The sequence below is a fragment of the Brassica napus genome, chromosome C2 (assembly GCF_020379485.1).
Source record: "Brassica napus cultivar Da-Ae chromosome C2, Da-Ae, whole genome shotgun sequence".
Lineage (NCBI taxonomy): Eukaryota > Viridiplantae > Streptophyta > Magnoliopsida > Brassicales > Brassicaceae > Brassica > Brassica napus.
This window is the reverse complement of record NC_063445.1, coordinates 48,936,400-48,949,984: the sequence shown is the minus strand read 5'-3', so window position 1 is coordinate 48,949,984 and position 13,585 is coordinate 48,936,400. Positions and strand designations below refer to the sequence as shown.

The window sequence follows — 13,585 nt, the reverse complement described above, 5'->3', positions numbered from 1 at the left end:
GTTTCTTAAATTATACAAATGACACACAAATGATGGGAACAAATTGTCTTCTTCCTTTATCCTTGTCACTCTTGTTTCATCTGGTGTTTCTCTATGCCCTCCAAACTTCGCATCTGTCATAGAAGAACACGTGTATTCATTAACAAATGATGAATCTATGAAATAGGCCAGTGGCTCACCATGATATATCAGTCAACATGAATGCAACTATTAATCCAAGGAGCAGGTCTGTGATAGACACCACAAAATTTGCAACAGAAAATGCTATTACTTCTCTGGAATCATAATCTAAAATGTATGACATCAACTTTAATTTCTCCCTCACTGCAAGTGTGCTCACTTGAATCTTTGTAAATCCCTCCAGCAAACTTCTATGATGTTGCTGCACCCTCACACAATCTATTTAAAATACCATTAGCTGATGTAGATTTTTAATAAAAGAAGCTTTCATGATTATGGAAGAAGAAACTAAACTCTGATGGGGAAAATATGACCTTAAAAATTGAGAAATTCATGCTTTCCAGATGTGAAAGTAGAATAGTAGCTCACCAAAATTGTGACATAAGGTAGACATCATGCTGAAACCTTTTCAAATATATAATTGTACGCAAATTAGTTATCAGGTGCTAAGTGACTGAGAGAACGAAGAGCAACAAACAAACAAAAATGATTCCATGTAACTTATTTTCCGAGGCCAACCGTTTGGTATTTTCATTCACATTCATAATCTCATATGCATTCGCTTGGTGGAGGAGGTGATCACACAAAATGTTTGTGTTGCTTTAACCATGCCTCTGTCTCAGGATCTAAATTGTATGACAAACATATTACTATACAAAAAGTTACTAAAAGGAAAAGATTTGAGGAATAAACATAGTATACCTCTAGGATATCCAGAACCAAAATTTATATTTATGTTTTCTCCAGTTTTCTCTACCAACCATTCTCTCAAAGCTCTATCTCTTGTTTTCATCAAAATAGTAAGCAAGCACCTCCTTTAGAAGAATAACCTCTACGATCTATTGTGGCAGTGATCTGAGCAACAAAAGCTCCCAAATCCAAAGTAACTGCACTGTCTGTCTCTATGTGTCGCTCCAGAGCAGCCACATAAAGAGGTGGTATTCCTCCATCTGATGCTCTGTTTATCACCTAGTGAAGAACACTGCACACATTTAAAAGACGTCTTCAGTTAATCATGTCAACTGAAGCCATAAGCTTTATCTCTTTCAAAACATTATTAAACTTTTTCGATCAATTTCAAAAAATAAGTTTACTTCGTTGTTTTGACTGAGAAGATGGTTTCAAGGGAATGAAGACTAACCTTTTTATTCTTGAAGATACACCGCCTTGCCTAAGAGAAACTCGAATTGAATGATAGATCGTGGTTGATGGATTTAAAAAGGGGTTAACACTATGAATCTGTAACCGGAGACATTTTGAATTGTTAAAACGAAGATCAAACGACGCGATCAAAACCCTACGAATAGATTCTTCATGTCGACTTCCACACGGTGGAGAAGAAAGAGTGGCATGAACCGTAAAATCCGAAAGAGGCCTAGGGTTGAGAGGCTTACGGTTGATTTACTTTGGGCTAGAAGAGAGGGTTGAGAGGCTTAAAGTTCATAAAGCCCATATACAAAACAAACCCACGTACATATTTTGTTTAATGAAACGGTGAGGACACGTGTCACACCAAAAGCCTTCGATTTTCTGACGTGGATGCTGACGTGGCACACCCAAGAGAGATGAAACTCTCTTTTATATAAATAGATAACATAATATATAGTGAAACACTTAAATGACTAAATTTTTCAAATCACTATAGTTATTTTCTCACTTAAAAATAATAAAATTAAAATTAGTTTCAGTTTCTCTTCTTTTGTTTTTCCTCTCTCTGTTTTTCAATCTGATGATTTGTAGAGAGGAGAAGAGATTTCTTTATTTTCGAGTTGAATCTTTGTTAAATAAGTTTAGATTTCAACTCGATTTTGTTTTTGTTGAGATGTTTCAACCAAATCAGGGATGTTCTCTTATGTTCTTCATCTTTCCCTGATTTGTGTTGATTAAATAAATATTCCGACATGATCGGACTTTGGTTTACAGATGAAGCTCTTCTGGATTTATCTACATACCAACCGAACTCACTGACGTCGGAATCATCGACCTTGGTCTGAGTAATGTCGCGTCTGCTTAGCCGCAGTCCTTAGTGGGCGGCAGAAGATCTTCGACCATGGTGGTCGAGGACGTGGATGCGCTTCAGCCGGAGATGAAGGAAGACGGAAGGCGAGTGAAGAAGGCGAACATGGAGATGCTTCGTAAGATATGGAGTTGAAGAAAAAGTCTGGCGAAGGTGCTAAGGAGGATCGTGGGTTTTCCGACGCCGATTCGTTTGCATGTCCCGTTGTCTCACAGTGTGACGCGTGTCTTGTACGTGTCCACATGTGGCACTTTAATAATGTTCTTAATCTTTCTCTTGCTTAGGAGTAGATTAAGCATGGTTATCTTTAATCAAAGTTGTAAATGGGAACGGGATGGGCTTTATCTTTCCTCTGTATCATGCCCTTTGGGCTTTTTCAGAAATGAAAATTCAAGTTGACAAAAAAAAATTATAATAAAATTATAAGTTGTGAGTTCTATACATTTTCGTTAAGAAAACATTTTTGCTTCTCTTTTTGGAAACTCAGTAATTTGTTATTAATCTAACACTAGTCATTTGGTTATATATTAGTCAATTTACAAATCAAAATTTTATTATTCTAAAAGAAGATAATTATTGTTTCTGCAAGTACACGAGGACAATAAATATTTTTACTGTGAAATATATTTTTGTTATTATATTAGTAAATATATTCATTTTTAAGTTCTGATTTTTTTTTCAGGAAACTTTAACAATATGGAACAAAAATATTTTCATTTTGTTAACTTTCTTTTTTCCGACCAAAAGATTTATTGATTACTATCTAAGCAAACATTGTTCTACAAGAAAAGGGGACATGAATGGAACAAACTCCAATTTGTCTCATAAACAATAGCTTTCTTAGCTAATAGATCTGCACAACTATTATTATGACGTTTAACATGATGAAAATCTACGTAATCAAAGTTTGTCTTCCAAGCAGCTACAGTTGGTACTAAAAGTTGTAACCGAGGGCTAGAAACTTCTTGAGTAAGATACTTATGGATTAAGATATTATCAAGAACTACAACGGATAATGCATCAAGATCTTTGAATCAACGCTCCCAATGGAAGCCTCCTCCGCGAGGATGGATCAAATGTAACTATGATGTTTCCCATCGCACTGGTTCAGAAGACTCAGGTATGGGCTGGTTAATACGAAACCATCATGGAAACTTACTAGAAGCTGGGATGGGAAAATTTGAGGGACGACCAACGGTGATGGAATCCAATCTATCGGCACTGATCTGGTCAATGCAGGCATGCTCCTCACTTAGATATCGGAATGTTATATTTGAAGGCGATAATATTTTCATTTTGTTAACTAGTAAGAAGAACTTGCGAATAAGTTGTGCCCTTTTAAGGATCTTATTATATTATTGTTAATTATATTTTACTAATTAAATAAAAAATGGCCCTTAATGTCATTAATTCTCTTTATTCATTTAAAATGACTAACAAAAACCCAAACCACCTTAACGTGTACCTTTTTCAAACCTAGATTTACACCAACTAAAATACTTTCTCATGACAAAAAGTGATCCAAACTAATTTCTCAGTAATTTTGAGAATTTTTTCAAAATTATCGTTTTTTTGCCACAAAATACTATTTGTGGTGGATTGCAAATATTAGTTTGATTACAATAGATACAGGTAAGGACCGTAAGGTGGTGGCTAGACTTTTTATGTAGTGAAAATATAAGATTGTTGCTGACTTTTAGAGAATAGTTTATATAAGAATATATAGTAGCTAGAGCGTAGCACATGAAAACGCCCGTTTTATTCAAGTGATGACTTCTGCCGAAAAAGAAAAAGAAAGATGACTTGTGTTACGAATCAGATGTAGATACAATGAGAAAACAATTATTAAATATACTTAAATTATGTTAAAAATTAACAATTATTAAATTATATAGCGTTTAAGCTTAGTCGATCAGCAATTGATATGATAAGCAATTGATATGACCGCACCTAAACGATTGTTTATGGGAAAACAATTATTAAATATACTTATATACACACTGCCACTACATTTTTCTTTTAGTCGATCAGCAATTGATATGATCGCACCTAAACGATTGTTTAATCAAGTTAGACATGAGTAACGCCTGCACAAATTCATAAATCTACACTATCCAATCATATGAGCATGAACAACCAACTTAAGTAACAGCAGACAAAAGTATAAGCAAGGGGCGAACGGACGTGTAGCGCGGTTAGGAATGTCAAACAGGTTGATATGTCCCATCCCGTTCCGTACTGCAGTGGGCTCGTCTTCGAACGGGTCACGGCGGGTCAGGCCCACGCGGGCTGCGGTCTTCAAAATGGCTGACCAAACCCGTACCGCAAAACATGTAGGTCTTTGCGGATCGGCCCGCGGGACATAGAATTACAAACGAACATATGGCTCCTGAACGCTTCAATACATGATTCAGGACGCTTTATCAGTTTCATGACGCATTCAGTAAGTGAGTTTAGTCAAAGATTGAACTGGATAAAGTAATACACTTGTTAGTTGAAGATTTTAGTTGGATCAAAACACTAGTTTATTTACTTTTGTTAGACTCCAAACATTTTAAAAATAAATAATACTTTAGTTGCTGAATCCAAATATTATAACTCATATGTTCATAACAAATACTTTAGTTTTCTGAATCCAAAATCAAATAAAACCAACACCATATCAAAGATGCTAATCCCAAAAATAAATAAAAAGAAAACACCAATCACACTTCTAGTTCCTCATCTTTATCACCAATGAGCGACGAAAAGATGGAGATTTCTGTTCTTCACCATCAACTTCATCTTCTGCGAATAAGAATAATAGAAGTCAGTTAAAGATATATTGAAACCTAAAACTCCAAAATGTACATATATACGAAAGTATGTTATGATATGTGGGTGGGTTTTTTAACTTCTGGCCGAAACCTATTCATAAAGGCGAAGTGTTCGTCAGGTTTTGAGATTTGATCTCAACAGTACTAGCATCCCGTCTTGATCCAGTTTGTGTGTGTGTGGATACCAGTAGAGGCACGACGTTTGGAGTGCTAGAAATCTCGATTTGGTTTATTCATCATTCAGCTGCGAATAACCAGGTATATTCGAAACCTTAAGATCTACAGTTATTTAGTATTGACATGAGATTCTAGGCATATAAATTCATAGGTTGATTTATAAATAGTTATAAACCGGTATGAATTCCAACAGTGGTATGATAATGTGAACAAATACATATAGGCAAAACTATGAAGAACCCATTGCAGGAACTAGATCTTCTTCTTCGGTGGAAAGTGAGTTTTCAAATTTCTTATGATGACTCGAAGAAGCTCCACCGGTACAGATCGAAGGCGCTTGGGAGACCGGAAGCATCATCGACCCTGAAACCACTGTCACTGGAGCTACATAACGTCGAATCGCCTTCTCTCTCTCTCTCTCTCTCTCTCTCTCTCTCTCTCTCTCTCTCTCTCTCTCTCTCTCTGTTTTAGATGAAAGCAGAAATGGGAACTTAGGGTTGCGGGTCTACAAAATCCCGCAGGTTAACCTGTAGCCCATCCCGCTTTCGACCCGTCCCGTTTTGAACCCGTCCCGCTTTCGACCCGTCCCGCTTTCGACCCGTCCCGCTTTGACTCCGTCCCGCTTTGACTCCATCCCGCGAGGCCTGCAATTTTGCGGGCTTACCAAATGGAGGCCCAATCCCACCCCGCAGCAAGCTTTTAGGGCAAGGCCTGCAGTCCAGTTCCTTGATTGCCATCCCTAAGCGCGGTATGGGTCACTTGCCCTTTACTGGATTTTGTCTTTTAAAATAATTTAAGTTAGTTTAATTAAAATGTTTTAGTTTTGTGTGGACAAACAAAAAAGTGTTCTTGATCTATTTTCATGGTTTAGATCCGGCCTTGTATTTGTATAAGTACAAAAAATGTCGTAATAGTTTTATAATTAAGTAACATTATTTTCAACAAGATTATTTATGAGAATTCATAATAACTTCGATATATAAAACACTCGCTGCTTCTTTTTTTTTTTTTTTTTTTTTTTTTTTTTTTGGAACACACTCGCTGCTTCCTACAATTCATTTTCTACCGAGAACACATACCAGCGATATGAATTTAGTCACGTAGCCATCCGCAAACCCTAGCCCTAGATTCATTCCCTTTAATAAAATTAATCGTGAAGAAAAAAATTTAGAACTTGAGAGTTATTTCACTTCCATTAATATTGCTCTGATTGCCACTTTCTTCCCTAAGAGCAGCCAATCCTTTTCTTTCGCCACCACCACTCTCTAGCGATTTCCCATCATCGGCGGCACTGTCCGTTAACTGATGAGCTGAATCTGTGGACGCGGAGCCATCCGCGGATGAGCCGTTACACGTTTGAAAGTGATGGTGGTGGAGCTGTTGTGGTGGAGGACGAGCTGTGTAAAACTCTTGAGAGGAGCAAAAGTGTGGTGGAGGCTGCGCCGCCGCGTTGCCTTGATGGTTTTGGACTTGGTGGTGGTAGAGAGTTGGAGTGCCGCCGTGTGCGGTGGTGTATTCTGGTGGGACCCATATGCCCCCTAGGACCACTAAGTGTGGGCCTTGCCCACTTGATGTTTGTGGGCTTGGGCTTGGGCTTGGTCTTCTTGTGTGAAGCCGATACTTCTGTTTTTGAAAGTAATATAAAAGAATTAACTATGAGTTAAAAGTGTTTTCAAAGTAAGCATACTGTGGTGGCTTGTCATGTAGGTTACCTGGAGATGACTTTTGACTTCATCGTTGGTCAAACCATCAACTTTCATAAGTTCCCTTATCTGTTTAGGTGTAGCCACTGCAATAAGAAACTCCGACTTAAACTTGTTAATTTATTTCAAACAATATGACTGCTAATTGGTAGATGAACAACAGTAAATTAAACCAAGGCAAATTTATCCATAATTTTATACTATATATTGTTCACTAAAATATTAGAACAAAGTCCAAACCAGAATTTAGATTCAATGAGACTCCTAAATATAAATTCGGAGTGGTATATGTACACTGTACAATACGGTATACGGATTTGTTTGAGGAATCCCAAATGTTCTAGAAAAATAATAATTGTGACTAGTTGATGATTATGTGAGACTATCCATTGCAAACCAATATGAAACTGAAACATAAATTTAATAACTGTGCTCATTTGTACCTTGTGAACCGCCTAGCATTTGAAGAGCTTGGACAAATCGCCGGTGCAAATCAGGCGACCAGCAACGCCGCGCCTTTCTATTACTTTGACTTGTTGTCGAAGAATTATTATTGTTGTTGTTATTGCTACCGTTGATTATGCTCTCACCATTACAGTCGTGGTCATTAGTATGTTCATTGGCTGGGGAGACTCTTTTGACCTCCGTAGATAAAGCTAATTCAGGCAAAGTTTTTTCCTTCGAGAATGGTAGAAAAGCCCCACCACCATTTCTTTGTTTCACATCAAAATGTCCGAGTTTTGGACTACTAGCAAGCTCGTCTTTGGGAGACTGATCTGTAGTTGGATCAATGTTTTTTGGTTTAGTTTCAGGTTGGCTCCAAAGCTGAGCAGTCGTCATCCAATTATTCCCTTTGTTGTTCTCCTTTTCGGGTTGGTTTCTTAAGGGTATGAACTCTTCAAGAACCGGTCTTGCGACGACACTTTGGTTGCTGTTATTACTATTTTCCCTATATGCTTCAAGCTGTTGTCTATAAACTTCCACAGCTGAAAAATGATATGAAAGTAATTTGAAACATTAGAGTTAAAGATGTAACTAACACGAACCTTATAACCTTTAAAATTACTTTAGTTAAATTTGTTGACTTCAGTGATGGGAGGGGTTAACAAATTTTGTTATTCAAAGAATTCAAAAGCAAGCTCTGATTTTTATGAGTTAAATTCCTAAATTAATGAATAAAGATCTTTTGAAAAGGTAAAAAGAAATTCAAAAACTCTTCTCGTTATATAACAAAATAATGATTTTATTCGTTAGGTTTCTGTTCTTGTTTTAAGTAATTTTTTATTTTGTGGCAAATGAAATATTTTTTATTCATATTATACAAAACTATATATGTGTACATGCTATATGTGAATATATGTACCATTGCTAAGGAGCTGCATGCAAAGGGGAAGCTCGCGTTTGAAAGCATCGATCTTGAGGCGTTCCTGTTCGAGCCGAGAAAGAAGATCTTCAAGCTTTTGTGTGGTTTGATCACTCTGAAAATTATCTCCAAATGATTTCAAAAGCATAGAGTAGCTTTGTGGCTTGCAATCCAAGCTTAGTTCTGATGAGGAAGCCATATATCGTCAATAAGCTCTCTATATGTGTGTGTATGTAAGGAAAATATATAATAATGTTTTTTTGGCTATAAATAGATGATCAAGGAATCAAGAAGAATTTGTGGTCGCTTCAAGTTTCAGATGATGTGTATATTGCTGAATATTTCTTAAAAATATATTCAATGATTTTGAGGGTTTGTGAAAATTAGGGTTTGGAGAGAAAGAGAGAATGAAGAAGATAGATGAAAAGGGGAATAAAATGTTAGGTTGTGGACACAAGCAGAGGCGGACCTACATGTATAAATAGTGGGTCAGTTGCCACACCTTAAATATTATAAAGTTGATTTTGTTAGGCTATTGTGTTAAGATTTGGTAGCTTTGGTGGTTCAGTCTCCTCTTATGACCCTCTTTAACCCGAATTTGATACCGTTTTGACACCCATTTTTACCTCTTTTTTTTGTTTGATTAAAGCCCATTTTAAATTTTGACCCACCTTAAAAAAAAGTCTGGGTCCGCCACCGGACACAAGAAGGATCACGAGGAGGTTCCTGTCCTTTTTAGAGGGCTCAGTTCAAAGAAGGGTGTGGGTGGGGGGAATAAAGTGATCTGTCATCATACACAAACAACTATGATATATGTATATAGTGAGAGAGACTTGAGTGTTCTAGAGAGAGAGAAGATACTCGCTGTTAGAAATCGTTTCTTCTCATTCAATGAGTCAATGACTACGAATGCAGCTCTCAAAAAGCCTAACTAAGACTTTTGATCTACCATGCACAGATTGTTTCTTACATGGTTTATTTGGAATATTTACTAGCTTTTTTTTACTAGAATACTTTGGATATAAATTGAAGATTTGATTGATGAACAAATTTCATAGCCGCGCAGTAAGAATTGTCGTAGCGGTTACAAAACGATGCAGTTAGATATATATATAGTCTAGGACCTCGTGGTCGAGCGGTAAGAAGACGGAATTGGGGTGCCAATTTAGATTTTATGTACTTGTTCCGCAAAATTAAGTCGCAATGTTCCTGGACACCTACACGGATATAAACTTCTGTTTATTGTCCATTTATATATTCGGAAAAAGATTTATTTATGGATTATACTTTATTTTGAGGATTAGTCTAGGTTTTTCCATATGGTTGGAATACCTTCAGATTAATAAAAAAAGATATAGTATTTTTAATAAAAATATGATCAAAAGAAATTGAAAAATGAAAACTTTGTGTACTTAGCCACAACAGCTCAATTGGTTGTTTTCAATTAAAATGGAAACAGTTTAGCTGTTATGGCTAAGTGCTCATAGCTTACAAATAAAATTACTTTAATCTTTAGTCAAATCATTATATGAGCTTTGCAGTAGCTCAATAGCATATACTTAGCAAACAATTGATGGCTCAACTTAAATTATCAAACTACGACGACCACTTGATTTGTTATTTGTTATTTGTTATTTTTATCTTATTACATATATGCTTAATGTCTAATCACTTATTTTGTCAAGTCATTATATTTTAATATAAAGTTAATTTATTAAATAAAGTGCCAGAGAGACTGTATTCATCTTAAAGGTCGTTCATTCAGTTTTTCCATTTGAATGAAAGAGAAAAGTGAGGCTAAAGGAGAAAAGAGTGGGATAAAAAGCAGCAGAGAACAAAAGGGAATATATGGAAACTTGTTATAAAGAACAAATGGGTAAGAAAAAGCTTTAAATATATTCCTCTTGTGTTGGTTCACCACTTCGCACTTCACATACTTTTGTGAATTCAGTTTATAGTTTTTTTTTTGGGTTTAAGTATGTTTCCTAGCTGTGCTACCGTTTTAAATAAAGGATTTAAGCTGTTCACATAAAAATAGGTTTGAGCCAAAGTTTTCTATTTTCTAATATTTTCCGAACATTTGTGAAAGAGAGATATATTTTAACCTATGTATGGAATCACCAGTTCACCACTGCCATTCATATATGAGAAATGATTCAATAGTATACGTTTTGGTACATTTGCGGTAATTTAGAATCGTTGCCAAAAAAAACACGAAATATTCTTCCACCTTATATGTGTTCAATTAAGAAAAAGAGAGAGAGAGAGTTTTTCTTTTTGGTAATCGAGAGAGAGAGAGTTGAGATTCAAAAATATATCGAAGAAGCATATACGAGCTAGACAACAAGATTTTTTATATTTACAGTCGCACGAGAGAAAGACAGAGAGACATACAGATAACGATTGATCAATTATTTTTTTCTAAATCGAATTTTTAAAAGTTGTATAATTGTTCTAAAATTTAGTGGATGCAAAAGAAAGAAAGAAAGGGAATATCTGATTTGATTGATTACCATAAACTAGGACACTAGGACAGATATTCACTTAAATAATATTGAAATAAGTTTTAGAGTCGCAGAATCTTCCAACTGAAGTGACCAGGAAGGGTAGAAAATTCTTGCATATAAATATTTTAAACCTTTTCAAAGACATTTTACGCTCCCGTTTTTATATATGTATTGCATTGTCTTTCATATTTTATATGGGTTCCATAAAAACCAATGAACTAATTTGGCAGACCAAACCAACCGGTTCTGGCCTAGTAGTAAAAATGTTCCAGCTGGAGCTTCGATTCTCTTTGGCCACTCATAGATGCTTTAAGTGGTAAGGTAACCCGAATTTCTATGGACATCTTAGTGATTAGTCATTGGGCATAGAAAACTTTTCGGATCACACCAAGATCATCAAGAAAAAAAAAATTTGGCAGACCTAAAGACTCAGTAGATCTACATTGAAAACTCAGACTAATACAAATTGGCTAAGATCAATTTGATTTTGATGATATATAGTTAATTTTTTTTATGATATGTACGTTTTCAAGAGTTTTATCATGACAATATTCTAACCAATTCTTAAAATATCAAATAAAAACGCAATAATCAGTTTTCATTAGGCCTGGGCACTATTACTTGATATCCGACTAATACTTGCTACTTGACTCGGCTCGGTTTGAAAAAACAAGTATTTGCTACAATCAAGTCGAGTAACAAGTAAATGGATTCTATTACTTATAAGTACAAGTCAAGTAACAAGTATATTTTTATTTTTAGCTACTAGGCTTGTTACTTGACTTGTTACTTAGTATCTTCTATTTGTTCCTTTACTTGTGATATATTATTTAGTTTATTAAATATTTGGTATCTAGTCTATTAGTTAATTAAAATTTGATGTATCATATGTCTATCAAAACTAAAAAAATTGTGCGTTTAAATATCAATACCCAACATTACTAATCTATTGGGCTAGTACTAACTGATTTAGTCCAACAGAAATCTGACGTTTATATACAGAGCTGTAAAGGTAAAATTCTGTGTTTTAACTTCAAGTAATCAAGTAAAATAGGTTAAGTAACTGAAAAGATCAAGTATCAAATCAAGTCAAAGATAAAATCAAGTAATAAACCAAATCAAGTAATTTACGAGTATTAAAAAAATTTGCTAATACTTGATACAGTGGATACTTGTCCAGAACAAGTCAAATACAGGTAACAAATATAACTACTTAACAAACCAAGTCGAGTAACAAGTACCTAAAAATGTCTGGTACTTGACCCGTGCTCAGGCCTAGTTTTCATTATAAGTATAACTAAGCATATACAAAAAAAATCTAAGCATATACCGAAAAACTGCAAAAGTGAACAGAGTAGACCATCACAAAATCTCAAGTTGTGTAATCAAACTAATGTGATATAAATAATAAATACTTTAAAATATAAAGATGAACGGAACGGAACGTAACTTGGACTACTCGTATCTTTTTCCACTTTTAGAGGCCGCAAAAGTATAAATTGAACTCTTTTAGTTTTGCGAAGCGACAAAGGAAAAAAGTCTTTTGAAAATGTATAGTTTTTGACATAAGTTTTAGTGACTTAGCTATATTCTTGTATTTCTCTATTATTAGATCGCTTGTTTGTAAAAAATTATTGCCTAAACTCTAAGTCACATTATATCTTGTTTTCTAGAGGCGACGACCAATCGGAGCAATCAAACTGAACCGAATTGATCTGATTTAAAAGAAAGAAAAAAAACTGTCTCTTATTGCTTTAAACGTTCTAGCCACACTTTTGTTAAAAAAAAACACACATTTTTATATTATTATTTCATTATAGAAGTCTTGGAGTTTTTTTTTTTGCTTAATCTGAGGTATTTCAGATTTTGGCCCACACTGATCAATAAAAAATATAAGTTATACATATACATTTCACCAAATTCTCGATTAAGTGTATAGTTTCATATATGCATATCCTCACATCCTCACGGATTAATTAATATGGAGGATAAGTTCTCAACATGGATTGTTTAGCTTCCTAAAGGCTCGAATGGGTCTTACCATTCGACCACACCCGCCATGGTTAAGTCTTGAGTATTTGCCGAATCATTGAAATCGTTGGCTTTTGCTAATGGTTTTCTCAGGTTTAAGTGGGTCAAAAACCAGGCCAGATTAATTAGCCGGGTCGTGGATGTTCGTTCCAACCAAACTGGTCAGTTTAGATTTCAAAACACTTATTAATAGAAAATATTATATATTGAAATCAAAGCATAACATGTAAAAAAGAAGAAGAAAAAGAAGAAGAAAAATAAGAGTTAGAAGTATTCGGGAGTCCATTTTTCAAAAAAAAAAAAGTATTCGGGAGTCCGTATTTTCCCCGTATTTAATACAGACAAAGGGGATATTCAGACAGAAATCAAAGTTGAGAAGTAAGTCGAAACGTGTCACGAGAGAATATCTTTTGTGCGTGCTTTGCATGGGATGCTAAAAAGGAAATATCTCTTTACTTTTCGACAGGAAAAAAATTCATTCCCAAAATAAAAGAAAAGAAAAGAAAAGAAAAAGAGATAATCAAAGTTGGATTCTAAACAAGAATCTTTACAAAAGTTAAGGATTGGAGTCTTGCATATGAAGATTTTAATTGGTTTAACACAAATGCGACCAAGCAATCAATTTGTTCCCTCAGTTAATGTCATGTTGTTTTATTTCTCGTGTTATAATGTGATTATTTACATATATTTTGTTTTCACAAGAGAAAAGTTATTTTTCGTATTCTAATTTTAGGTTATTAAATTTATTTAAAATGCAAAAAGTTTATTCAAAGGAAATGAATGATGGAATT

The 13,585-nt window shown here is 34.8% G+C and overlaps 1 protein-coding gene across 1 annotated transcript; it reads right to left on the bottom strand.

The window, feature by feature from the left end:
- Nucleotides 1–6,093: 6,093 nt before the first annotated feature.
- On the bottom strand, nucleotides 6,094–8,723 carry LOC106379796 (myb family transcription factor EFM-like). Its single transcript, XM_013819669.3, has 4 exons — nucleotides 8,257–8,723; nucleotides 7,337–7,879; nucleotides 6,903–6,979; nucleotides 6,094–6,813 (listed from the first exon to the last, which is right to left on the bottom strand). Exons 1-4 carry the CDS (start codon nucleotides 8,453–8,455, stop codon nucleotides 6,358–6,360), a joined length of 1,275 nt encoding a protein of 424 aa, XP_013675123.2. The 5' UTR covers nucleotides 8,456–8,723; the 3' UTR covers nucleotides 6,094–6,357.
- Nucleotides 8,724–13,585: the final 4,862 nt, after the last annotated feature.

Bases quoted from the DNA above. Each gene is read 5' to 3' on its own strand.
- LOC106379796 (XM_013819669.3), bottom strand. From the start codon at position 8,455: ATGGCTTCCTCATCAGAACTAAGCTTGGATTGCAAGCCACAAAGCTAC. The intron at 6,980-7,336 runs GTACAAATGAGC...TTCTTATTGCAG, and splicing joins AATGCTAGGCGGTTCACAAG to TGGCTACACCTAAACAGATA. The intron at 6,814-6,902 runs GTAACCTACATG...TTTCAAAAACAG, and splicing joins AAGTCAAAAGTCATCTCCAG to AAGTATCGGCTTCACACAAG.